The following is a 25,554-nucleotide window of genomic DNA, read 5'->3' on the forward strand; positions in this document are numbered from 1 at the left end:
TTCTTTTGCATTTCAGTTATTAAAAGGAGCTAGAATTCTTGTTTTTACCCTTGTTTATGGAGAGATTTTATTTAGTGCTTTGAGCTACAGTATGTGACCTTTTTAATCAGCTTCTCTGCTACAATTACTGAATTACTTAGAAGTGCAATAATGTGGCTCAACAACATTGCTATATTTCTGAAACACTTAAAAGACATTTCTGACGCATGAAATTGAAGCATTGTAACAACATTGGTTGGCTGACATTTTGTCATGTCAGAGCAGGACATTCATAGCTGTAATTATGAACACTGCTGTAAGCTTAATTTTGTGCAAACTGGCTTGGTAGCATAGCTTACTGGGAAACATCAGAGGAATGTCATCATCATCATCTTGATCAGACACACCTGTGAGTCTCCTGACGTAGCAGAATAATATACTCACATACCAAGGAGTGGGTGAGCATATTAGGGGAGCGATAACTAAGGCAGATAGTAAATTAACACGATAAAGGGGTAAACTAAATTTGCTGCATCAAAAATTATATACAATGATAAAGCAACCTGACTCTAATCTAAGGAAGAGAGTTTTTTTTTTTTTTCTAATTTCGAAACAACATTAATGGCACAGGACATAGTCAGATATGACAAATATACTCTTTGAGGCACAATGCAGTATGTGTAACCGATTGCTTAAATAGGATGTGATGTGATAATTTAAGTACAAAATGCTGATCGATTAAAGTATCACAAGGAGTAATATTTGATTTTATATACTGAACTCAGTGTTGTAACATAAATTGTGGTTACTTGACACTGTAACACGAACTGGCTTAGCAGCTCTGTTGTAAAAGGAGGTTGAATGCTCAGCGCGTGTGTGGTTTACAGTAATAAGTAGATCTAAGGCGCTGCAAGAGTGGCAAGGATGAGGAAAAACATGTTGTCTTTGAACATAGACAGGACATTCTGCTCATTGGGTGTGATTTAGGACATACCTTTGCTGAGGTGTAATTTAAGCTGTTCCTTTTCAATTCATATGTGTTGCCACTCCCTTGTCTTGTTCTTAAGGGCAAAGGCATGGTGCATACTGCTGTACCTGTCTTGTAAGTGAATGTTTCAGAAGATTACAGAATTGATAACTGTTTGTACTCAAAGCACAGTTACAAATAAAGGGAAGTAACATTCCTGTGAGGACAGAAAAAGGTAGCTTTGTTATGAGCTGCGTCAGGAAGGTGACAAATAGCTGACAAGAGGTTTAATTCATTGTGAAGAATAAATGTTGACAAGATCTTATCTTACTGTTTTACAGCCACACGCTCATTCATGTTTTTTAATATTCAGATAAATGGGTTTCAGTTTGACTATTTCTTGGCAGATCCATGTGGTGCTTTGCAACAAAAAATAAATGATAATAATGAATCTAAAACCTGCTGATGGTGTTGTACTAGTGTTTCAGCATTATATCTTTTTATTATGTTATACATTATTATACCATTAGACCATAGACTATAACAGGATATATTTTGGTATATTTAATTTTGCAGTGTAATGAAAAGCCCTGAAACTGATGCTTCTGTTAGGATTGCAGTTGTTCAATGAATAATATTGTATAATTAGCTCTCCTTATGAAAAACAAAGGAACTGACTTATATTATACCCAAAGTTGGTAATTAGTTGCACTTGAAGGAAAAAAAATTTTCTGACAAGAACTACGTTCCCATAGTTAGATAAACTTAAGACAAAGCACACTGATAAAATTGTAACCACAGATATCAGGGCTTGTGGAATGCAGAATGATTAGCAAACTTTTTAGGGTCTGTTACAGCATTTGCAGCTATCTCGAAAGACCAAATTAGCAGGGCAGTTTTGTATCCAGGTGATTCCATTTGCACAGCTGTAGTATGAACCTGGGGCATCAGGTTTGGCATAAATCCCACCAGTCTTTGTTGCACAAAAGTTGTCTGTGATTTTGGATGCAGAAGTGGTTGTAGGTCTGGGAGGACGTGCGACATCAGGTTGATCCACGTTTGTAGGTGGAGTCAATAGATTTGTGGTGGTTTCTGTAGAGGGAAGGGGAGGAAGGTCTGTGGAAATAATAAGAAAATGTCAGCACATCGCTGAAGTCTGTGAAAGTCAGGAGATTAATGCTCTGTGGATGATAATGAAAAATATAATGACTAGCAAGAATTTCCACTTACCTGCAGCTAAAAGTGAGCGGAGATAGCTGATAAGAGGGTAGTTTCCCTGTCCACACATCTGTCCATTAAAGTCATCCAGATCCACAGTCCAGACAAAAGCTCCCCCAAATCTGCTGTCTTTCAGGTAATGGGACTGAATAAAGCACAACAGACACCTCAACAGTAATATACCTACTTTAACAATATATTTAACTTGACTAACATGTCTGGTATATGCCAAAAGAAATTAGTAACATATATTCTGGAAACACATGACTACCTTAGTCCTAAAACTGTCTTTGTTGTCATACCCAACCCACACATCTTGTTTGACAGCATAGGGAACTTTCTGGTCCTCAATTAAGTGGATGCTGGCCCCTTGAAGAAAAGTGCAAATCTGAAAAAGGAGTTTAAATTTCAAATTTTCTCATTTTAGCCCTTTTAGTAATAAAACATAGACTTAATTAAATTCAGTGACGTGTTGCCCATTTCACCTCATAATAGGACCAGAAGCCAGCCTCCCTGGTGAAAGCACCTGCAGCGGCGGGACCACTGGCTGGTGCTCCAACCTGACTGGACTGAGTAGACAGTCGAAATGTTCTCCCATATGTAGCAAAGCCCATGTTTAGTTTTTCTACAGGTGTTCCCTTGTCCCGCCAATACCTCATGGCAAAGTCCTGGAATGTGAATAAAAAGAGATCCACACGAATTAGAAATCAAATGTTTTACAAAGCTTAACTGACATTTCAGAAATCAGCCAAATAAAACACAGTTTAATGTGTTTTCATCAACTGCTTTTATGCGAGTATTAGAGTATTAAGAGTTGGTGGTTTATGAGAATAATTGTACCACAGAAGAAAAGAAGAGGGAAAAATAAAAAACAGATGGAAATTGTGTGTCTTCGTCTCAAACAAGTTTTAAAAACTTTTTTCAATATGCAAATTGCACATATACATTAAAACAGGTGGATGGAAGTGCACTTACTGAGAGAAAAAAAATGAAACACAAAGAGAGAGCTGACATTATTTGATGCAGCTGTACTCACAGTATTTAGGTAAACTTGATCCCCAGTATCTTGGGAGTCCTTGTATAAGGGGCTATTATGTCCTGTTACACTCTCCCAGGCGCCATGAAAGTCATATGTCATCACATTAATAAAGTCCAGGTACCTGATTAAATGCAGGTTAGATCTGTTTCACTAAAACATGATGACAACTAGTCATGGGGATTGTATAGGGAACAGTATTTTGGTTACTTTGCTATCTCTGCGATTTCATAAGCAGCATCAATAGTTCCTTTCCCAGCAGACACGGCAGCAGAGATCATTAACCTGGTCCGGCCAGTAGCTGTTCCCTCGGCCTCATAGGCCTCTAGGAGTTCCTGTGCACCACAGAATGATGGGAAAGTCACTTCATGGTTTATGTTTAAAATCAGTCGAACACCAGAACAGTAATTCGGAATCTGACCTTGCATAATGTGGTAAATCTCAGCTTGTCCTCCAGAGGACTTCCTCTTGAACCAGGGTATTCCCAGTCAAGATCAAGTCCATCAAAATCATAGTTTCTCAGTAGCTGGATGGTAGACTGGATAAATGTATTTCTGTTGGCTTTGGTTGACACCATTGTAGTGAATCTTGATTGCATTTGGGGAAAGGATAGTGTTCTTAAAGAGACATAAATATAGTATAATGACATTTATTGATTCTTTTATGATAAACATCTCACTTCTGTGTTCCAAAGTTCCAGCCTCCGACTGCCAGCAGTGTTTTTAGATTTGGATTTCTATAGGAACAGAACACAGATTAAATTTGCAGCTATTGTTATTTTTCATAACATCACAATATAGATAATGCTAGAAATATCTGAACTGACCTCTGTTTGAGCCCATTAAAGGATTTATAGAGTTGGTCATCGTTCCATTCTATGGTGACCAACTCATTTGCCTCGTTAATACCAGCAAAGGCATAGATCAGGTGGGTACACAGATTTGGATCAATATTTTCAGGCTTAAACTTCTCACTGCCAGGTCGGTACTGGGCCCAGTTAGTGAAATAACACACTAATCTGGTGGATGAGACTAAACATTGGAGGAACAGAGTTAGTTTTCCTTGAGGAATAGAAATTTAACAAGAGACATTTAACAAGTTAATGCAACAAACAAACTCACCCAGACTGCCGAGGGAAAGACAGATACCTTCAAAGTCACAGGTTTAGTTAGTAAATGTTAAAAGCAGACTTAAAGAAAAACATTTAATGCGTTTTGTCGTGCCTTACCTGCAATTAGAATTAGCTTGCTCATTGTGGCTGTACTTTCATGAGTTTCCTGTCATGTCAGAAACAGAACACTGAATGGATTTCTTTTGTGAAGGAAAAAATAAACAAAACCATGATAATCATTAACCAGGAATAAGTTGCCTGACCCAAGGGTTGAGACAACATGCATTTCACATTTACTTTAGGCTGCATGGTAACAAACTTCCTATGAGAGACTATTGCTTAAAACTAAGGCTGCATTAACCACATCTGCGTTAACAGGAAAATTAATTAATGCCAACAATTTTTATTGCTGTTGTTTTTAATACAGTAATTATTTTTTTTAAGTCCGCTGCTCACAAAAAAAACCTGCATTAATGCACGATAAAATAAAAAACAATAATTGTCGGTAATTAATTATCGTTAATAATTTAATTAAACTGGATAATTAACGCATTGGCATGTCTGGCCCTATTTAAAACTGTCAATATTTACATCAATCCCATCATGCACTGAGTGGTATTAATTTCATCTAAAGCTGTCAGTCTGTACTATTGCAGAATTTGTACAACATCCCAGACTTTGTCTTGTGATGTTAAAGTGTATTTTGCCTCATTTATAATTTTGGGGTTTTTTAGCCCTGAGGTCAGATAACATTATTGGCAGATCTTGCATCTCTTGACTTCTGACAGATCTACCATAGCTGCACTGCATGTCAAGGGTCATTGTCCTACTAGAAAGAAGAAAAAAAAAAAAAAAAAAAAAAAAACAAAACAACTAAAGTCATGCTTTTACAATCATCAAGCCAGAAAGGCCTATAAAGGTCTAGTGCATCTCATTAAAGCATAGGAGAAAGATTGATATTGTAACAAAGTGTTGATTGTTCCTCAAATCTCAGACAGCATTCATCTGAGAACCCCTACACAAATAACATAAGCTCATTGTTGTGATGTGCAGTCTTATTTTTAAAGTCACCATTTTATGATTCATGTCACACCCACATAAGATTTGATTCAGATTTTATCTGAACATAGAACATCATTTACACAAGGGAAAACCAGAACACCATTTTTTCCATGAAACTATTTATTTATGACCAGTCACAGCACTTGCAGCTCTCACTGAAAACAAGATTTGCTGGACATTTCTTGATGTGGGTGCGTCTGTGGGCGCAATGATAAAAGGTGCTGTCGTCCTTGTCGTTTCTGTAGAGGCCATCAGCCTTGCCAGCACAAAAATCACCTCCAGAAACGGGTGTTGTAGCGCTAGAAGTTGCATCAGCAGCTGTGGTGCTCTCTGTTGGAGTTGGTAGACCTAGCAAGACAAAACCCAGTTTAAATTCATGAGATTGTAAGAAGATTGAAGATGTTAGGTGGAGATGAAATTTATACATGCTGTGCAGTGCTGAGGTCTAATTTGTTTACCTAAATCCAGGAGAGAATGCACAGTTCTAATGAGGGGGTAGGTTCCCTGTCCACAGAATTCTCCAGCAAAGTCATCCAGATCTAGAGCCCAGATGAAGGCTCCTCCAAATTTGTTCTCTTTTACATAGTTGGCCTGTAGAATATCAGTTTTGTTGCTTTAGTACATATCAGTACCTTAAAACATGATTTTATATACATTCCAAGACCTTCAAGTATTGGAGAATAACTGAATGAGAAGTGTGTGTGTGTGTGTGTATCTCTGTATACACACACTGTATCTCTCTCTCTCTCATATATCTCTTCCTCTTCTATTCAAGGAGTGCACAATGTGATCACCACGTCAAATTCAGATGCTGTTTAATGGGTCCATTCAAAAGAGTAAAAGCATTTTCAAGTCCCAACACTGTGGGTGAAAGCTGTAATTTAATTCATATTACTGCATGACTGTTAAAAGCTAATTGGATGAAAAAGCTGTAATTGCTGCCATGAAGTCATGATCACCCAGACACAAGACTTCATTATTTACAGCACCAAATTCTGTTTAGTTCAAGGTATTAAAAACTGTTGTGATGAGCCGAGTCAGGAAGCAAAGACACTGAAAGTGATTCACTACTTGTATCTTGTTTATTTTATCTCTAACAGATGTGAAGGGTAATAGTTATTTCTTACCTTGATTTCAAGGCTGCGCTCGTCATCAAACCCAACCCATTCATTTCCTTTTGTGGCATAGGGTACCATTTGGTCATCAATCCAGTGGAGACTCGCTCCTGGGAGGAAATTGCAAATCTATAGAAATGGAAGAAAATGATATTCTAGTATCCTCGATACAGTTTGCGATGTCTTGGTTTGAAACATCTATCCATTCAAGTCAGGTTGGTACTAATTGAATCTGCCTTCAGTCTTGCGATACATTATTGTTTTGAACCATCACTGACTTCATAGTAGGACCAAAACCCAGCTTCACGGGTGAAGGGCCCAGCGGAGGCCGGGCCGCTGGCTGGTATTCCAACACCAGTAGCTCCTGTTCCTGATGACAGGCGAAATGTGCGTCCATACGTGGCCAAACCAACTAAGAGCTTTTCAGAAGGAGCTCCCTGGTTTCTCCAGTATTTCATAGCAAAGTCCTGGTTTTGAATACAAACAATCATTTTAATATTAAGATATTAAGCACTTTTGAGGGTGATAACTGAATTTTGAGGATTTTACTCACCACGTTGTAGTTAGTGTCATCACTCCGATCTTGAGAGCTGCCGTACAGAGGGCTGTGGTGACCAGTGTAAGTGTCCCATGCTCCATGGAAATCATAAGTCATGACACTTATAAAGTCCAGGAGCCTGTCATGTAAAAGCATGATAAAGCAATGAGAAAAGACTGTATTTTGAAAGCTAAACAACTCCCTGTTACAGGTACTCACTTTGAGACTTCAGCGACCTCGTATCCTTTGTCAATTTTTCCCTTCCCAGCTGCCACCGCCGCTGTCAGCAGCAGTCGTGGTTTTTTGGTCTCTGCAGCTTCTTTTTTAAAGGCAGCGAGTAACTCCTAAACATGAGGGAAATTGAGGATGTGAGAATATTTAAAGACACATTGCCATCTCAGAACAGGATGCGGTGTTGGTGTGGCATCGATGCTGCTGACAGGGGGAGGTGCCCATTTCCAAACTGACCCGGCACAGCACTGTGAACCTCTTCTTGTCTTCTGGTGGGCTTCCTCGTGATCCAGGATATTCCCAGTCCAGGTCAAGCCCATCAAAGTCATACAGTCTTAAGAATCTGATAGAAGATTGGATGAATCTCTTGCGGTTGGCAGGGGATGAGACCATGATGGTAAACCTGTAAACATGTAAAATGACTTAGAGCTACAATGTTGATGTTCTCATTATACAACATAGTGTAATGAAACAGCCTCATGATTCTTTGCTGTTGAAGCCTTGTGGACTCACTGTCTGGTTCCAAAGTTCCAGCCACCAACAGCCAACAGAGTCTTCAGCTGGGGGTTTCTGTGTAAAAACATGTATAGTTTAAAATTAGTGTAGAAATAACTTAAATCATTTAGTTTAATTCTGTAAAAGTGGTGAAATCCCACAATACAAGAACATCCCAGTTCAAGTAAGAGTCCTCATGACAAAATGTAGTTTAAAAACTTCTTGAAAAACATTGTGATTTTCTTTTCCTCCGCTTCATAAATTTAACAAATTTTACATTAAAGTACTGCAAGTTTTACCTCTACTTGGAGTAGTTTTTACTTAAAGTAAAACTACTTAAAGTAGTTTAGTAGTTCAAGAGTAAAGTAGTTTTACTCATGTTGGGTAGATAAATGTCATTGGATAAGTTCTATAAATTGAGCATAACTTTTGTATGTAAAATGTTAATTAGCAAAATAACTACTGTACAGGTGGCTGTGAGATAAGATCATTGAGTGAGAAGTATATTTTGTTTGCCTCTGAAATGTAGTGCAATAGATTCAAGTCAAGGATTTGCACATACAGCCAGTCTTAACTGTTAGGCCTCAGAGCCCCACCTTGTGGTACACCAAGGCACTGGCATAGCAAAGGCAGATTATTATTATTATTTTTATTTACAAAGACAGTAAAAACTAGTAAAATGCACAATTTCAATGACATTTGCAAATCATGACATAAACTATTACTACTAAGAAAGACAAGCTTTCAAAGACAAAAAAAGCTAAATTAAGGATAGCGACAGTAAAATATGCTCCACAGTTGAAACAACCAACATGACTGCAGAGACTGATACTGCAGGCAAAGTCTACTCACCTGTTCTTGAGTTCATTGAAGGATTTGTAGAGAACATCATCATTCCACTCATAGGTTGCCAGCTCGTTAGAGGGGTTAATCACAGCAAAGGCGTAGATCAGGTGTGTGCAGAGGTTAGGGTCCACATTGGCAGGCATAAATTTGCCAACACCTGGTCTATATTGGGACCAATTAGTGAAGTAGCACACCAGTTTGATAGAAGTGACTGTTGAAGAAGAGAGAAATGATAAGAAATAAGTTTCTGTTTTATGTCACAGTAATTCAGAAATAAAATTACACATGAAGTAGTCAAATAATGAATGCATACCTGTCTGAAGACTCATCAAAGCAGACAATCCTGAAAAATAGACAGCTCATTTTAATTTCATTTATTTTTTTGGATGAGGTCACCATTTGTGAACGAATATTCATGAACATAACTTACCAACCAAGATTGATAGTCGAGTCATGTTTAATCAGCTGAGTCGCTTCCTCAGAATGACTGCAACAATCATAAGGGGTTTCTGTTGTGAACCTCTAGTTCTGTTACTGCCTTACAGTTCATTTAAACAGAAGCCAGTTCTACAGGACATTCTGTTGGTATGAGTGGCTTAAAAACCTGCATGCCTGTAAAATACATACCATTCAATCTTCTGTGTGCTATAGGACTCACCTCTTCCTGGGTTATCGGCTGGATATGTATGCGATCGGCCTGGGGGTCCTTTTTATAGACGTGATAAGGCAGGGACAAAGGCTGCAGGCTGATGAGGTGTAATGATGCCTCACAGACGGATAATTGTTTCTGTGAAATTGATCACACCTGACTGCAATGAGCTGTCAGACGATGACACTTGACCATACGTGTTTCTGTTGCCAGATCAATCTGGACCGGTGCACAGAGGTTATGCAAACTTGTCACTGTGAAGTCATTTTTATGGTTGCTTGTTTATTTGAATATTTTGCAAAAGCATAAGAAGAAAACTCTTCTTCTGCGTGTGCCTTGTGTTGAACTTGAGCTGAATTCATCTTGGGCTTGAGCACTGTTGCCTTTTTCAGACTTTAATGTCCATCTAAAGCTTCAAAAATAGCAAGGTGACAACTAACAATTATTTTTACCGTCAATTAATCTGCTGTTTATTTGCTTGATTATTTGATGGGTTTGTTTCACTGCCCAAAGTGATGTTGCTGTTGTCAGATCAGTAGTCCGAAACCCAAAGATGTGCAGTTTACTATCATATATTTCAAAGATGAGAAGCAAATGCTCATATTTGAGAAACTTGAATGAGAAAATAGTTGGCATCTTTACATTTGAAAAAATAAAAATTAATCAACAATGATTTTTGCTCTAAAATAAAGTTTTTAAACCAGACTTTTCATTTTTATTCTCATGACTAGAATCTGAAGAATAACTACTGACAAGGCATAACACAAGACTTCAATAATCCAAATGAATATTGATCCCAGGTTGCAAATCTTCTGAAAATTGATGTGTATCTCAGTTTATCCTTGTTAAACTAATCTTTGTGCATTATATTTGGAAAAATACAATTTCTTTGCATCTTTTGGTCTCAGTCATAAAAAACATTGTTTCTTCAGGGTGTGTCTTGATCTCCTGTAGACTTTGCATTTATTTGGCATTTACTGAATCCTCAAAGGAAAAGTCTTATATGGTTATTTGTACATGAATTATATATATGAATTATATATAATTATTTTGAAAACTAATTGTGGTGCTAAGCTCAAGAATATCTACAGTATCATATCAGAGGCCTTTTAAACCTCATAACGCTGCAAGATAAGATGTCCTTTTCTGTCAGGCTGTATGATCCCTCCATGATGTAACAACGAGTTAGCTTTATGCTTTGTGCTGGTTGAAAGACCAACTGATGCAGCAACAGTTAAAGGAATATTTTGACATTTAGGTAAAACTACTTTTTATCTGAGAGATGACAAGATGACACAACAAGCAAATAAGCAAATTTCCCCAAAATGCTGATTTTATTTCCATTAAGTTTTTGAAGTATATTAAGCTCACTAGTCTGGAACATTGTTTAAACTGACCTGATGGATCCCAACACCTGCAAATTGTTCAAAACTAGTTCTAAGAATTATATTCAAATATTAAAGATCCACCCCTTTAGGAGACAGAGCAGCTAGATTCAACATTCAGAGTCATATCAAACATACTAGAAATAAATATGCCCACTTTATTCACATTTAGGACATGACTGTAATACACAGATGGCGTTAGGGGTCAAATACACTAAAGCTGTTACATCAGGGTTAATGAATTCTATCCATTTCTGGAATGAATGAAATGAGGAGACAGCTAAGGGAAGTTCATAAAGAAACATGAGCAACTGATTTATGGCTACTTGCTGATTCCTCAAACGGTTTGCCCTCTTGACACCCATCAGAGCATGACTTGCAAACTGAGCATACAGATGAATCGTTAGTCCCTGGAGATACTTCATTATGCTTCACTTAATGCAAGCACTACTTCATATTCTGACATATTACCTTCAACACTATAAAACAACAAGAGGAGGCAATCGAAATTCAGGAATTACACTGTGGTTCCCCTGATCATGAAAGTATGGTAGCCCATATTTCAACAGCCATAATGCAAAAATAATTCAAATCTCATTACTAGAATTAGCTGAAAGAAAACGTTGTAATAGCAGCAGTTAGGTTGGTCCATGTAACTGCTTTTATCAACATGATAAACTGGTCCTCTTCTATCTTCTCTGATGTGTGGCCTCCCGCCTCTCACAGGATAACTCAACATGCATGTGTACTCATGCACACAAACCACAAACACACAGGATTTGTATTTACAGAAAATGCAACATGAAACACAAAGGGTAAAGTTTGCTTTTTGTCAGATGAATAAGCACATCATCTCAAGCATTGTCCTAAGTAACTCCAATATGTTCTTCTTTGAATGAAAGTTGCTTTGCCTGCAAGGACACAGAGGTTAACAGCAGGTCCCGACTGTTCCCTCCTGCAAACAAACCAGTTCTTAATTCTGATCTGATCTGAACTCAGGAAGACAATTTGAATTTTGAGTTTTATGCCAGAGAATAGATGGTATTCATTGGAGAGTGGAGCTCCAGACTTCCACCAAAGTCCAGCTCCCTAACATCTCTTCTGGTTCCTGTGTACTGGCCGATGAAGGAGCCGTCCTCGTTGAACGATATCTCTCCTCCTTCGCCATAGTCCACGAGGCTGTCATCACTGTCTGATCGCTTTATCATTGCCTCCATAGACAGCTGGCTTCTTTGAAGCCCCTTTTCCTCCTCTCTACAAAAAAATAAATAATAAAAAAGTTATTAGAGGTACATTATGTGGGCAGCAGGAGACAGAGAGGATGAAGGATAAAACTCAACATGATGTACATGTACATACCGCCGGGGGTAAGGCAGAGTGGAGACACGTGCTATCCTAAAATATTAAGAGAATTTGTTTAAAATCGACATTCCTATGACAGGATAGATGATCTTATTGATTGTTCACTTTTAAAATGCTTATAAAAATTCCGGTATTGAGTTGAATGTACTATTTATAGCTCCTAACTTCTGTCAGTTACATACTGTAGAAATAAATTAATAAAAAATCTGTGCAGAATTGCACTGTTTATTTAGTCAATGTGTCAATATTTAGTATTTTCATACCTTTCAAGAGACCTTCAGTAGTTCAGTTGGAAAAGAACAGAGTTGAGATTTGGGGGTGATAAAAGTTTAGATAGAAAAAGTAAAAAGAAAAAACAGAAAATAATGTAAGTATGACCAAAAGTTATAATAAATAAGGTCATAAACAGTGTGGCCAGATTTGCTTTGTACCTGCGCAGCATCACACTAAAATTTAAACAAAATTAAAGGCAAGTTTTTGACCACTAGTAGCGCCATGGAGCAACATTTTTAAGAGTGGGCACTAATTTTGTTTGTATTGTGCATGTGCATGAATTCCGCAGAGCTGATAGTCATGTGCATGGCAACGTGCAACGCAACATGGTGAAGAAGATTGCGGTGATGGTGGAGTGGGTTTTTTATTAATCGAAGTCGGTAAACTAGAAAAGCACTATAAAAGAGCAAGTCCATTTACCTTTTACTATTTACCTCCAGTGAGCAAACATGAAGCTAGACGATATTCAAAAAAATCGAGTTTGCAAATATTTTATTAAGAGAAGAGGGCCATGTTTGTCAGGCCACTAACACTGAATGTAAACATAATTACATTGTTTGTTTACAAAATAACTCCGCAGGGCAGCTTTAACAAATAAAATGCTAATGCACAGCTACAGAGCAAACTGATGTAAATTTATGGGTACTGCTGTTATAGATTTCAACAATGACAGTGCCGTACAGTGTTATGGGACACACAATGATCTGGTGTTGAATATTATTACCATGCCATTATAAAAACACTAATACATGATGTAAAACACTTTGGAAACCTAAAATAGGATTTTGTCCAACAATTTAGTAGATGAGCTTTTCTTTTTTTTTTTTCCACCAGTTGTCGGCTGTTAAGTTTACCTGTAGTCAAATGATCCCTCCTGATCTTTGTCATCCACTGGCTCCAGTGAAATATCTTTTTTTTCCCGTACTGAAATCAAAACAAGCTACACTGTCATAAGAGATACAGTGTTACTGGGCTTGACTGAATATGAGGAATCACCACTGTACCTGGGTATTTCCCCCCTCGGCTCCTCTTGATGAAGCAGACTATGAGTAGGATGAGCACAATGAGAGCCACAGCACACATTATCCCGATGAACCAGCCTTGAGTGGAGATGTCCACCTGGTCCTGAGCATAAACTGAGACACAAGCATGTGCACACACATGGTCAAAGTTAATATCCACTCAGTATTTTAAATTGCTTATTTGCTAGGTCTCCAAATGTGTTGATGCATGGAGCGAGTAGTAAATTACTTTCAGTGGTGTAGTGAGGTGACTCCTCCGTATGCCACTCCCCTATGCCAATCGCTGTTCGTGCTGCCACGGAGAACCTGTATCGAGTGTAGCGGTCGTAACGCCGTATTGAAAAACTTGTTACATTTGGAGGGAACTCCTCAACTCGCAGTTCCTCTCCCCTGGTGGCATTCACTGTGGAGAGAGTGGAAAAATTCAGAGGGTTAAAGGGACTCTTGATGCTGTTAGAGTGCACACGACTGGGCTATTAAGTACCTTATGTGCTCAGAGAATACCTCCACAAGTGTTTATTACCCTCTTGAGGACATACTTCAGGGATATTTTGGTTTTTGAGTGCATATTTAAGTACACTATTATGTGCTACTGGGATGTGAACTTAAGTGTCGTGTGGAAACCTTTACCAGCTTTAGTGAAATAAACCATTTCCTTTTCTGTTACTAAAGCTTTTCTCTTTCTCCTCAGCACTGCATGAGAGGACAGAAAAATCTCCAGAGATATGTCAGTGTTTCAGATGCTGGGTCTGGGTACCTGTCTGGTACTTGAGGGAATATCCGGAGATGATGCCGTTGGGTTCTGCCGGCAGATCCCAGTCAACATAAATACTGTCCAGATGTCGCTGCTGGATCCTAAAGGATCTGGGAACAGATGGTACTGCAGACAAAAACACAACAAAAGACAACACACATGAGCTTTGGAAATAAATATTAACTTTGCTTGTGCTTGGTAGAGGACACAGATGTTTTCTTGTTCCTACCTGGTAAATTACAAACTTTTCTTACCTCCTTCTGGTGTTGAGAAGTGTATGTTATTACTGGGCGGACCTTCAAACCGATTGTTTGCCACCACCATATACATCTTGTAGTTGCTATAGGGGATCAGCCCAGGGACAACTCCAGAGGGCTCTGGATCGTTGTTTGGGAATGCTTGAGACTTCATTGCTCTGTCGACCCTCAGCCACCGCAACTGACTGCTGTCCCTCCAATAGTAGACCTGAGAGATGAGAACCGACACACCCAGCATTATGATTCAGCTGCCAGCACTGGATTGTTATTTTTGGTCACAATTTTTCAAGAAAAGGTTGAATTCCTTGGACACTGTTAAGTATTAATATGCATAATAATATCTTTGTACTGTCACATTAAATTCAGTTGTAGTTCCTTTGTATGAGAGAGTTTGACACAGTTGTCTCAACTTAAGAATGTTTTTGTTCATTACTGGTTATAATTAGCTTCTCTGATTTACATTTGATTGGTTAAACTCAGGGCTCAAAGACTTTCCTCCGCATTTGTCTGTCAGATGTGCATTAGATCACACATTGCCGTAATAGTACTGGAACTAACAACTCTTCAAATTTTTTAATATGTCTGTTTTCTTCATCTTTGTCAATTGTAGTGAATCCCTTGCCTGAACAACTTTCTAACATTAACCTTACATTCACCACAAACCAAGAAATGAACAGTTTGTTAATAGTTTACATACTGTTTCGTCAGCTAAAACTCTTTTTATCTAGCTTAATGATGATCTTTGCATTGTCAACAGACTCTCTGTGTGAAGTACAGTATGCCCTTAGTTTCTATTATTGAGTACTGAATTCACATTAGACACACCTTGTATTCTTTCAGTTCTCCCATAATGGTGTTGTGTGCCACTGGGTCCCAGTGCACAGTCACTTGAGTGCTCTCAATGTCGGACACTCTCAGGTTCAGGGGTGCAGTTAAGGGACCTTGGGAAAACAGAGATTGTTTTCGCTCTCAGTGAACACAACCAGGGGTGATGAGAAGGACAACTTGGCTTTGAGATGTCGAGAAAATTCATGAAAAACAAGAAGACACTGAGGAGTTTACTCATCTGAAACTTTTCCCTGTTGGTTAAGTCTCAGATTACAGTAGAACAATAACAGGACACTGTCTACTTTACTTCATATCACTGCTGACCAACTGACCAAGTTAGAATAACTAACTTCTCAAAGACATAATGACAGACTTAGGGTAAAAGAGCCACTTCCTATTTAAAAAATAAGGAATAACATACAGAGTTGTAACAAATGAACAAAGTCAGATATTTGAGTATAAATATGGGATGCTTCCACACAGGTCAGAGAGGATTCAGCTGTGTAACAATGACCTCTGAGATATTTTACAGCAAATAGGAGCAATGTGCATTTTTAAATTATTTCCCATCAAACCCTCGCAGAAGATGAGGGTGCAATGAGCCAAGCTGTAATTTATTTAGATACTTTCTGTTAACATTCTTTGTTACTTATCTGTCTACTTACGGTCTTCCCCAGAGTAACCAATGACAACAGGAGACTCTGGACCAAGCCCAAAGTCGTTGACAGCTTGGACTTTGATCTCATAAGGAGTGAAGGTATCTGCATCATAGATGTAGTATTTCAGCCATTTAGTGGTTGCATTCTTCCACTCCTCTCGGGAATCTCTCCTTCTCCACCACACCAGATACTTCAGGTGAGGTCCGTTCCACTCTCTGTAGGTTAGAGGCTGAAAGCATGGTTTACAGCAACCATATTGGGTAGAAAATAAAATATTAACCAGTCAAGAGAAAGTAGAAAGTTTTTTGATGGGTTTAGTCACTATTACCTCCCAGCTGATCTCCATGTTATTCCTCCACGTACCCACCCCCTTTAGGTTCTTTGGAACGGCATCTGGGGCTGTGCAGGAAAACCAATGCAATGGGGAGATCATTAGTTTTAGGGATATGACCCAGCAATTCGGCATGCTTGTTCTCTATCTTTCCAAGAATTAGATGAGAGGACTGTTTTCATATGTATCAGTTAAGTATGAGGGTACAGCCAGGAAATGCTAGTATAAAAAGCTAAAGCCATGCTAGCTGTTTCCCTATGCTTCCAGTTATGCTAAGCTAAGCTAACTTCTCTTTGCTGAATGCCTCATAATAATATACAGACATGACAGTGGTATGTTCTTGTCTAACTTGTGGAAGGAAAACAAATGCATTTTCCAGATAACCAACTGCTGTGCTGGACTGTTTGCTAGCTTACAACCTGTCTCTGGCAACAGTTATGTATTTCAGGAGCATCAAACACACGTGCGCCGCTGCTTTGGAAGCGCATAGATGGACGACTAGGGCGACTCATTCCTATTTCATTGATAGCGATGACTCTGAACTCGTAGTAGGTGAAAGGTGAAAGATGCAGAATGACAGAGTTGAGGTTCCCTGGGTACATTGACAGGTTTTTCCACTTCCCAGGCAACCAGTCATCATCATCATACTGCACTAAGTAGCCTGTAACAGATCAATAAATAGAGAGAAAATGTTTGGCAAATACAACAAGAATCCCATAAAAAAAAAAAATTCTATGAGTTTATTTGAATGGCTCTTACCCGTAATAGGGCTGTGGTTGCTGTCTCCAGGGACCCAACTGAGTCTTACACTACGTTCATATGGATCTGACAACTCCAAGCTAGTGGGAGGATCTGGACGATCTACACACGGGAAGACACAAACAGTTAAAAAGTCTTGCATGCCGTGTGGTTGAGGAAATGTCATTTACTTTAAATGTGTCATACCCATCACCATTAAGTGTGCTGATGCAGACTTCTGTTCCAGTTCAGTCTTGATGACACATGTATAATTCCCCTCGTTGTCTCTGTTTACGTTAGTGATGACCAGATTTGATTCATCTAGAGAAATTCTGAGAATTGCATACAACATTGGTGAGACCACGTGGCTCATTGCTTTATTTTATTAGAAAAATGTTTACATTTCAAGTAATAAAGTGATAAAATTCACTCCTAAAAAGATATACCTCCAGCCCAGAGTGATTGGCTTTTTGTCTTTCATCCAGGTGGTTGTGACAGGAGTAGTGGGATCTGCTTTTACACCACACTCAAAGCGCACATCAGTTCCACGGATGACTTTCATACTCTTTGGTCTTGTGACAATTAAAGTGGGCTCTGAGCAGAACGGATGATAAAACGTAGTGGATCGCACAATCACAAAGTAAAATGCTGTGACCCTAAAATGTGTGACAGTGACCCTCACCTTTGACCTCTATTCGCACTTGACTCTCATCTCTTCCCGCAACATTGCTGACTATACATACGTAAGTTCCCTGGTCTTCTATCCGTATGCGTTTTATCTCCAGGGTCCCGTTACTGTGGGTCTTAAAACGATTTCCTTCAAGATTCCCCTGTCCATATTTAGACCTGTGTGAGCAGACCCGTAAAAACAAACACAAATACTCTGAGCTCAAGTCCGAACATACTCTTTACATGAAAGAGTCAAAGAGCATGTTCTCACCATCGCAGCTCAGGAACTGGTGAACCAAAGTAGCGGCAATCTAAGAAGGTATGACTGCCCTCTGTCACCTTGAGGAGTTCATTCCTCGGCCCGAGAATACGTGGAGTTGCATCTGGAGAAACATTGTTAATCAATGATTAATTTTGCGATGAAATATTTAATCGATATTCTTGGTGTACCCTCTTTTTCTTAACCTGCATTGTCCCTTGAACAACTGGTGTAGTTACTGATTTCTTACAGTTCCCAAATGCCTCTCACTGACCTCTGTGAGTAAGTAGGTAGAAACAGTTATGATGGAGGGACATAACAAAGGTTTGCTATTTACTAAAGATATGGATTATCTTTTGGCATCATTACATTATGGTATACTGGGGCCATTGCAGAGGGATAAGCTTTTATCTCTCTCATGACAGATAAATCCCTGTGCGACTGTCCAATGTTAGTACACAATGAACAAAATCTTTATATATTTAGCCTCTAAACCTTGTTTGTCCCCAAAACTAGACATTTACATCTGGATAAAAATGTGCAATTATTCAATCATTCCGGTTTATAAAAGGTTAAGTAATTGTGTGTGTTTTGAACAGTTTTTAAAAAGTGTTACGGGGTTACAGGGCCCTAAAAACATGCAGTATTTTTCTCAATTAGCTTCTTACTACAAGTCATGGAGTCCTATGTGAACATACTGGACGGGTTGTTTGGGCACTGTCACTCTAATCTCATCAAATGACACCCACATAGTCTTGATAAAGCAGACTAGCTAAGTTTTTGAGAGTAAACTCTGAATAAACAATAGTAATAGCCTGTTTAATCATGACCATTTAATGTTATGGAGAAGAATGCTTATATGTATGGCTTGGACGACAGAGAGGTAACTTACGTAGCACATTGACAAAAGCATTGGCGAATAGGTACCCATATTGATTGGAAGCATTGCATTGATAGACACCATTGTTTAAAGTGGTCACACTGTGGAAAGTCAGCATGTCTCCTGACACCTGTGTGTTTGGCTGAAGTGTAGCAGCTGAGGGAAAACAAACAAACAAACAACAACAACAAAAAAATAGACAAATACAGCAGCAGTCAGTGTTGTTCAGATTTACTTTTGTAGCTAGTAGGCATGATATGCAAAAACTTACTCTCAATTGGTTCTCCGTTGATGAACCAGCTGATTGTGGGACGAGGAACGCCATCAGAACGACATGTCAAGCGGCCATTTTGCTCAGGGGCCAAAACCAAATTGGTGGGCTTCTCCAGCCAGAATGGAACCGCTGTCGAATGCATGTAAATCAGTTTCTTCACCATTATTGTGCTGTAACAAAAGGCAATGTGCATCTGAGTGTGTCTTACCTTTGACCCTAACTGTTATTGTGTGCGTAATGTATCCTATCTTATTCGAGGCAGTGCAGACGTATTCACCCGCATCATCAAAAGAAGCTTTTGGGATTTGAATCATCTTATTGAAGTTTTTTACTTTCATGGGTGACCTCACAACCAGGTCCTCACCGTTCTTGGTCCACGTGATATGAGGAGTTGGCCTTGATGGTGATAAACAAGTCTTTACACAAGGCGAATTTTAGGAAATCAAAGTCAAAATTATACAAAACAAAACTGCACACCTTTTGCGGCTTGATGATAGCATTGGATATGTTGCAGGCCTAAAAAAAAAGCTCAAAAAACTGTCACACTCACACTCCTGCAGCGATACACTCCAGGAGCAGTTCTTCCCCAAGTAGGACCAGTATGGAGCTGGACGAGCCTGTGGGAGACAGCCAGGTGGGAGCAGCCTCAACCACTGAACGAGCTGCAGAATAAACAACCAGAACACACTAATAACACAAGCTTCAGGACTTTGAGACAAGACAGTGCAAGCTGAAGTCTAAGAAAACAGGAGAGGAAAGCTGAGGCAAACATACACTCACCACAATTAGGAAGTTTAGTTGGAGAAACGAGTGAGTCTTGTTAGGGTCTGAAATAAAACAACATGGTCCAGTTTGGTGGTATATGTGGGGGTTAATGGATTTTATCAGTGTAGCCGCTTGGTTAGATAAAGTCAATAAACAGAACAGATAATGGAAAAGTGTATTTTCACATTATACCATCATATTGCCAGCCTTTGTCTGTGTTATGCCACAGTATGTATCCAAGGCTATTTTGCACATTTCCCATTCAGTTCCCAATTATTGTTTTGTTGACAGAAATTCTGAATAAGCATGAATTCAAACAAATCAAATCTCTTCCGACATGTTTTCCTTTTAACTAAAGTGTTTCACCTGACCCATAACAGGCCAATCATTCAGGTGATTCGACACAACAGTTTGAATTATTTCTGTCCTTTACATCTACTGCATTGCTGTGCTGAAGTCTGAAGCTTAACCCTGCAGCATGCAGGCTAGCAGTGTAGAGGAAGTATGCAGATCTTTTATTTAAGTAACAATAACAATACCAAAATACAGAAAAACTCTGTTGAGGTAAATTTCCCACATTTAAAAATTTAGAGGTATGAGTACAAAAGTGTTAGCATCAAAATATTTTTAAAATACGTAAATAAGTAAAACTACTTATTACACAGAATGGCTACTTTCAGAGAGACTCAATAACAGCTAAAAACTTAAACCGTGAGCACATTCACACTCACTAGTAAGAACTTTAACAACCACAGGCATCTTCTGCTGGATGACATTCTTGTAGGGGAGGCGGGCATTACAGCAGTAATCAGCAGCAGAGTCGTTGAACAGGACGTTAGAGAAGTATAGATCCCCATTCACTCCCATTGATACCCTGCGGTCCTGCCGCACAGGCTGCATGGTGGGGAAAGCTGTCTGAATGGGCCAGTTGAAAGGTCTTGCATGTGAGCCTGAAATAAAACATGATGTTAAATTTAAAAGTCAGCTCATAGAACATACTTTTAAACAGCTTGAAATTCTTGTTTGGTTAGCAAATCTTCAAATCTTCATCTTCTGGCTTCTTGTTGAGGCTTATTGATTCAGACTTTTATGTTATTCTGATGTTAAGCCAGTGAGACACTTACAGCTGGACATCCAGTAAGTTTCAGGTTTAGGTGGCCCAGGTGGGGGGTCACAGGACAAGACCAGAGGCAAGCCAGCACTGATCTCCACAGGCTCCAGGATCTCTCTGGGCCACACGGGAGCTCCTATAAACACAGAGGTGTACGTGTCACCACTGAGCATATACTAATTACTTATTTGGTTATAAAAAGGATAATCAACCACTAGATATAAAATATTTTCAACATCAACAAATTCACTATTTACTGTTGTTTAACTAATTTTATAAAAATCAAACTACATAGCTGTTTTTAGAAAACATTTTTACTTGACACATCTTATATAATTTACATCTTCACAAAGAACCAATGGGCTTGGGGCTGAGTGCCACAGATGGTGTAAGGAGAGTCGGAAAGTACTGAGGGACAGACTAAGATATTGTTGGTTTTGGTCTGTTCATGGAATTGTGTTGTCATTGTTATGAGTCCACTTGCATTGCTAAGATACTTCACTATTCAGTAAAGAGTAATGCAACACACCGAGGTCATGGATCTAAACAAACAGTTGATTTTATGAAAGTCCCAGTCCTGATCTTACTGTATAGTCGTAGTCTGATTTTGTTGGAGTATGCAGATCCATACTCATTGGAGGCAATGCACTGATACTCCGCCTCATACTGTTCTGGATTGTTCCAGGCATAGATGTCCAGCGTGCCTGATCGCCTGCGCATCGATGCTTGAGGGTCACGTGCCACATTGTAATACTTCCCATTACGCCTCCATGAGAAACTTCATGAATGAGAGTGAAAGTGTGACGGAAGACAAAAAAAAAAAAAAAACAGTGAGCTGGTTTGCAGATAATAATTTCAGTTTTAAGGACTGATTCACTGGTTCACAACATCAGCTCTTACATGGGATGAGGGTTTCCTTTGGCTTCACATTCTATGACCATGGTGTCTTTGGGGTCAACAATGTGTTCTTTCATTGACTGCTTTATGATGGTTGGGGGCTGCCTGACTGTAGGCAAAGAAACAGATTACTAAAATATGTAAAGAAATATAATTATAAGACTATACATAGCAGAATTACAACATGCATTAGGTTACTGACTCACCTTCCAGAGGGATGTCCAAAGCCCAAACACCCTGCCATAAAAGTAGCAGTAGCGCTGGTCTGACCAGTGTCCCCATCTTTACAACGCATGGAACCCGGCAAAACGAAACCTCACCAACTGCTCTCAGACTGAAGAGCACATTCATCATATGCAGTTAAAGTCCAGAACAAAGGACTGTATATGAAACTCCTTAATACAAAGACCTTTAAAAGTGGTATTGCAACCATGAACCTTGGCATTATTAAATGTGAGTATGTATTACAATGCATTAGATTATTAATACTGATGCATTAATGTTTAAGCAGATTTATACTGTCAAGGTGGAGCTAGTTTTGAAAATATGCAGTTTGGCAGTTTAATCCAGTGGTTCCCATCTTGGGGTTGGACAACCTCTAAAGGGTCACAAGACAAATTGGAGGGTTCTTGAGATGATTAGTGGGAAACTGGAGATGAAAAAACTGAGTTCAATATTCTAATATATTTTACCTTATGAGTGTCATATATTTAAAAGAAACCATCTTAGATATTTGGAGGTGAGATCCCTCCTAGATTTATAAAACATTTGACACAGTGACTATGAGTAACGTATCACATAACAAAAAAATTGGGAACAACTGGTTTAATATATGTATAATGTTGTTTTGTTTTGTTTTTTAAATCCCCATGAAATGTAGCAGAGAAAAAGTATACTACGGCATAAAATTAAAATAAGAGGTACAAGTACATAAAAAATGTTCCACCACTGACATCTCCACTACTTTGATCACACTGCTGTATCAGTAGGTGCATATATTGCTACAGACTCAGGGAAGTGTTTCATTATTTAAAACTATAAAACTATAAATATGTAATGAACCACAAGTCATGTTAGTATGATCAAACAAGAAGTTGGCAGTGCCTACCGCTCTCAGGACTCTCTCCTCCCCATGTCTGTGGCTCCACCAGTGATTCCACAAATAATTCCAATGACTTTTCTCCACGAAATTATTCTTGTGTGTGCAGTATGCCAATTAATGTCTCAGTCCTTCAAATATCAGGTCAAGAACCCTAGAGGAGTTGATACACTTCAGTAATAGAGTTTCTGTCTGTCACTGCCACTTACACTCTGCCCACCCATCTCATGAATAATGAATGAGCAACATACACCACCTACTCATCACCCACTTCACTTCACCGTTCTGACCGAGCTCTCATAACTCTGGACAAGCCACCAGCAAACAGTCACAAGGTTTGTCTGCACAATAAACAAATAAACAAAAAAACTAAAAAAAAAGTTTGGATTTATTACACCAGCAGTTGTGTTTGTTTTGACCATGTCTAGTGTGAGCAAAATCAATTTGGTTTGGCCAACTGAATTCTTCTGTACGATTTACATTCTTCTTGGTGTTGATGACATCAAAATGTGGGCTTTATTGTTGACTGGAGAGAACTGAGCAACAACAGAGTATGAAAGCCATGTTTGTTTCTCTTCTATGAATTTTACATGTGGCAAATCTCAAATCACATGACTGCAGCGCAATATCACTGATTGAAATATCCAATATTCAAAACTTTCCACATAACAAATTTGAATATTACATTTTACTGTTAACTTTCTGCGATATAAAATAATACATCTTTAACTCCTCCTGTATTCTAAGTTTTGTCCAGTTTTCATAATACCAATCATAACACATCCATTTTTTTGGGACCCAGATTCTTCTACACTCACATAAACCTCCTGATAGGAGAAAAAGGTCATTACCATTTAGCTTTTCTAAAAACAGTGCCAAAGAAGCACTTGTGTTAAACAAAAGCCATGTCACATCCATCAACAGAGTCCTGACCTGTGTAGGCTTTCAGGAATCCACACAGGGCTGACTGGGCTAAACAATAGCCTGAGGGTGGTGGGAGGTTGGGGTAAAATGAGGTGATGAGGTTAAACTTGCAATTAAGATTTGAGTTTACAGGCCTAAAACAAAGGCTGACTTAAATTGGGATTTTCCTTCATATTTGGAAAAATCACCAGAGCATGTGTATCTCTGCAGTCAATCCCCTCTTCCATGTTCACGAGTGCAGCAAAGCCTGACTTGCCTTGCACAGATAACAAAAGCGGATGGGCTATGTTGAGCTTCTTGGCTCTCCGAATGGCTTTTTTTTCTCCCTCATACACAGGAGTGAAGCAGGCCTGGCATTGAGCAGTGATCAGTGCCATGCACCAGATTGCACAGTGAAGAGGCAGAGAGGCGGACAGAGCCAGCTCAGTGACGACAAGAAGGTCTCTATGCTCGTGGGGCTCCTTTGGCACGTGTATCCTGGACTCGGGTGAGAGCAGATGGCATGTGGGAGGGAGCGTTCAGTTGCACAGGCTGCCCGTTCAGACCCAGATCACCTGTCATTTACACTTTGACGTCACGGCATTGGTGGGGAAGTGCACGAGAAGAGGCCAGAGAGAAACTTTAGTGGAGCTGGACACCGTGCGACATTAAGTCATCCCCACAGTGCAATCACAACATTATTGTCCCTTCATAAACTTCGGCACTGTGATTCTGACTTTATGGTGAGTTTATAGGAAACCACGGTAGTAGTTTCTCAAATCATGTTGCAAGAGTAAAAGTCTGCAGTCATGATAGTTAAGTAGCTGTCTAGTTATATTCCACTAAGTAACTGTTGAGATATGTCAGTCTGGACCAGTTGACAGACTGACGATATCATTCAGAAATCTGAGCCTTTAGCATGGCTAAAATGTAAAGACCATACATGTGCGATGTCATGGTAAATTTCAAGTTACTTTCTTAAGATTTAAAAATGCACAACACATTTTTCTTGACTCAGTTTTTTCCTCATAAAGGCAGGTGTGAGTTGAGCGCTGAGCAATACTGTGTTCATTCTTATCTGCTGTTGCAGACCCATCCCACTTCTCAAGGCAGACTGTGACATCATTGAAACCTTGCATAGCTAGCCATCTTGAACAACAGACACAAGGACTAAAACCCTCCTTCACAAAGTCAAACATTCTAGGTTGCTCCAAAGTCACTGAAATTGCTCTAACACTATATCATACATGATTCATTAGCTAAACAAAGTATAACTAGAGAATGTAATCAGTCCTACCTTTGAGGAGTGTTTTCTCTGCTCCTTTGTCCCTTGTCCCCCTAGTTACAGCAAAAGCTAACTCCTTCTTTCTTCTTATTCTCCATCACAGTTGATTCACGACATCATCCTCACAGAGAGGTTCACCTTCCCAGCAGCATCTAGTTTTTGTGTTACTTGTCACTCCATCATGTTAAAGGAAGGCAAGATAAGAGAAGCTCGTATGGCCCATCAAGGACAGCTGTCCTGAGCTCGGGTCACACGCAAACAGGGCTTGCGAGCCTTTTATAATAAATCCATTGTGAAATCCACACATAAATATAACGTCATCTCCACTGCTGGGGGGAGGGGGGGAATCAAGTAAAAAACACATCTGACATATCATGCATCTGTCCGTAGATTAGCTTTGGGTGTCATCCAGCTCAATCCATCAATCAACAATTAACTACAGCTTGCGTAGGGGATCAAATAATTTCTGTATTTTCCGTGTGTTTTTCAGTGTGTTAGATGGGGGGTTGGGTTACTGACCTTGTATCTTCACTCTGGCTGGCACGAACGCACACGC

General features: G+C 39.2%; 3 protein-coding genes across 5 annotated transcripts; all 3 read right to left on the reverse strand.

Annotated features, from left to right (window-relative positions):
* Positions 1–1,218: 1,218 nt before the first annotated feature.
* On the reverse strand, positions 1,219–4,560 carry LOC124063679 (acidic mammalian chitinase-like). Its single transcript, XM_046397560.1, has 11 exons — positions 4,429–4,560; positions 4,322–4,348; positions 4,027–4,231; positions 3,880–3,936; positions 3,622–3,787; positions 3,411–3,535; positions 3,201–3,324; positions 2,650–2,832; positions 2,436–2,552; positions 2,177–2,309; positions 1,219–2,062 (listed from the first exon to the last, which is right to left on the reverse strand). Exons 1-11 carry the CDS (start codon positions 4,451–4,453, stop codon positions 1,788–1,790), a joined length of 1,437 nt encoding a protein of 478 aa, XP_046253516.1. The 5' UTR covers positions 4,454–4,560; the 3' UTR covers positions 1,219–1,787.
* An 849-nt stretch (positions 4,561–5,409) lies between these two features.
* LOC124063681 (acidic mammalian chitinase-like) lies at positions 5,410–9,336 on the reverse strand. Of its 2 annotated transcripts, none has more exons than XM_046397563.1 (12): positions 9,257–9,336; positions 9,029–9,085; positions 8,912–8,941; positions 8,605–8,809; positions 7,771–7,827; positions 7,495–7,660; positions 7,246–7,370; positions 7,042–7,165; positions 6,767–6,955; positions 6,501–6,617; positions 5,832–5,964; positions 5,410–5,721 (listed from the first exon to the last, which is right to left on the reverse strand). In XM_046397563.1, the coding sequence occupies exons 2-12, from the start codon at positions 9,051–9,053 to the stop codon at positions 5,498–5,500; spliced, it is 1,395 nt and encodes a 464-aa protein (XP_046253519.1). In that variant the 5' UTR covers positions 9,054–9,085; positions 9,257–9,336; the 3' UTR covers positions 5,410–5,497. The 2 variants fall into 2 exon arrangements, with proteins under 2 accessions (XP_046253519.1, XP_046253520.1); XM_046397564.1 differs by having other exon boundaries at positions 9,226–9,292.
* Positions 9,337–10,399: 1,063 nt separating this feature from the next.
* On the reverse strand, positions 10,400–25,534 carry nfascb (neurofascin homolog (chicken) b). Of its 2 annotated transcripts, XM_046397539.1 has the most exons (28): positions 25,011–25,527; positions 22,820–22,964; positions 21,918–22,045; positions 21,715–21,820; positions 21,402–21,592; positions 20,828–20,950; positions 20,435–20,653; positions 19,489–19,600; positions 19,147–19,334; positions 18,936–19,067; positions 18,677–18,820; positions 17,797–17,908; positions 17,539–17,702; positions 17,303–17,450; positions 17,064–17,188; positions 16,878–16,979; positions 16,582–16,779; positions 16,116–16,186; positions 15,794–16,016; positions 15,126–15,241; positions 14,298–14,508; positions 14,047–14,169; positions 13,519–13,692; positions 13,272–13,403; positions 13,122–13,191; positions 12,258–12,269; positions 11,992–12,027; positions 10,400–11,886 (listed from the first exon to the last, which is right to left on the reverse strand). In XM_046397539.1, exons 3-28 carry the CDS (start codon positions 21,991–21,993, stop codon positions 11,655–11,657), a joined length of 3,540 nt encoding a protein of 1,179 aa, XP_046253495.1. In that variant the 5' UTR covers positions 21,994–22,045; positions 22,820–22,964; positions 25,011–25,527; the 3' UTR covers positions 10,400–11,654. The 2 variants fall into 2 exon arrangements, with proteins under 2 accessions (XP_046253495.1, XP_046253496.1); XM_046397540.1 differs by lacking the exons at positions 10,400–11,886; positions 11,992–12,027; positions 12,258–12,269; ... (6 more) ...; positions 15,794–16,016; positions 16,116–16,186 and having other exon boundaries at positions 16,648–16,779; positions 17,071–17,188; positions 25,011–25,534.
* Between the last annotated feature and the right edge of the window lie 20 nt (positions 25,535–25,554).

This window comes from Scatophagus argus, chromosome 8, assembly GCF_020382885.2.
Source record: "Scatophagus argus isolate fScaArg1 chromosome 8, fScaArg1.pri, whole genome shotgun sequence".
Taxonomy (NCBI): domain Eukaryota; kingdom Metazoa; phylum Chordata; class Actinopteri; family Scatophagidae; genus Scatophagus; species Scatophagus argus.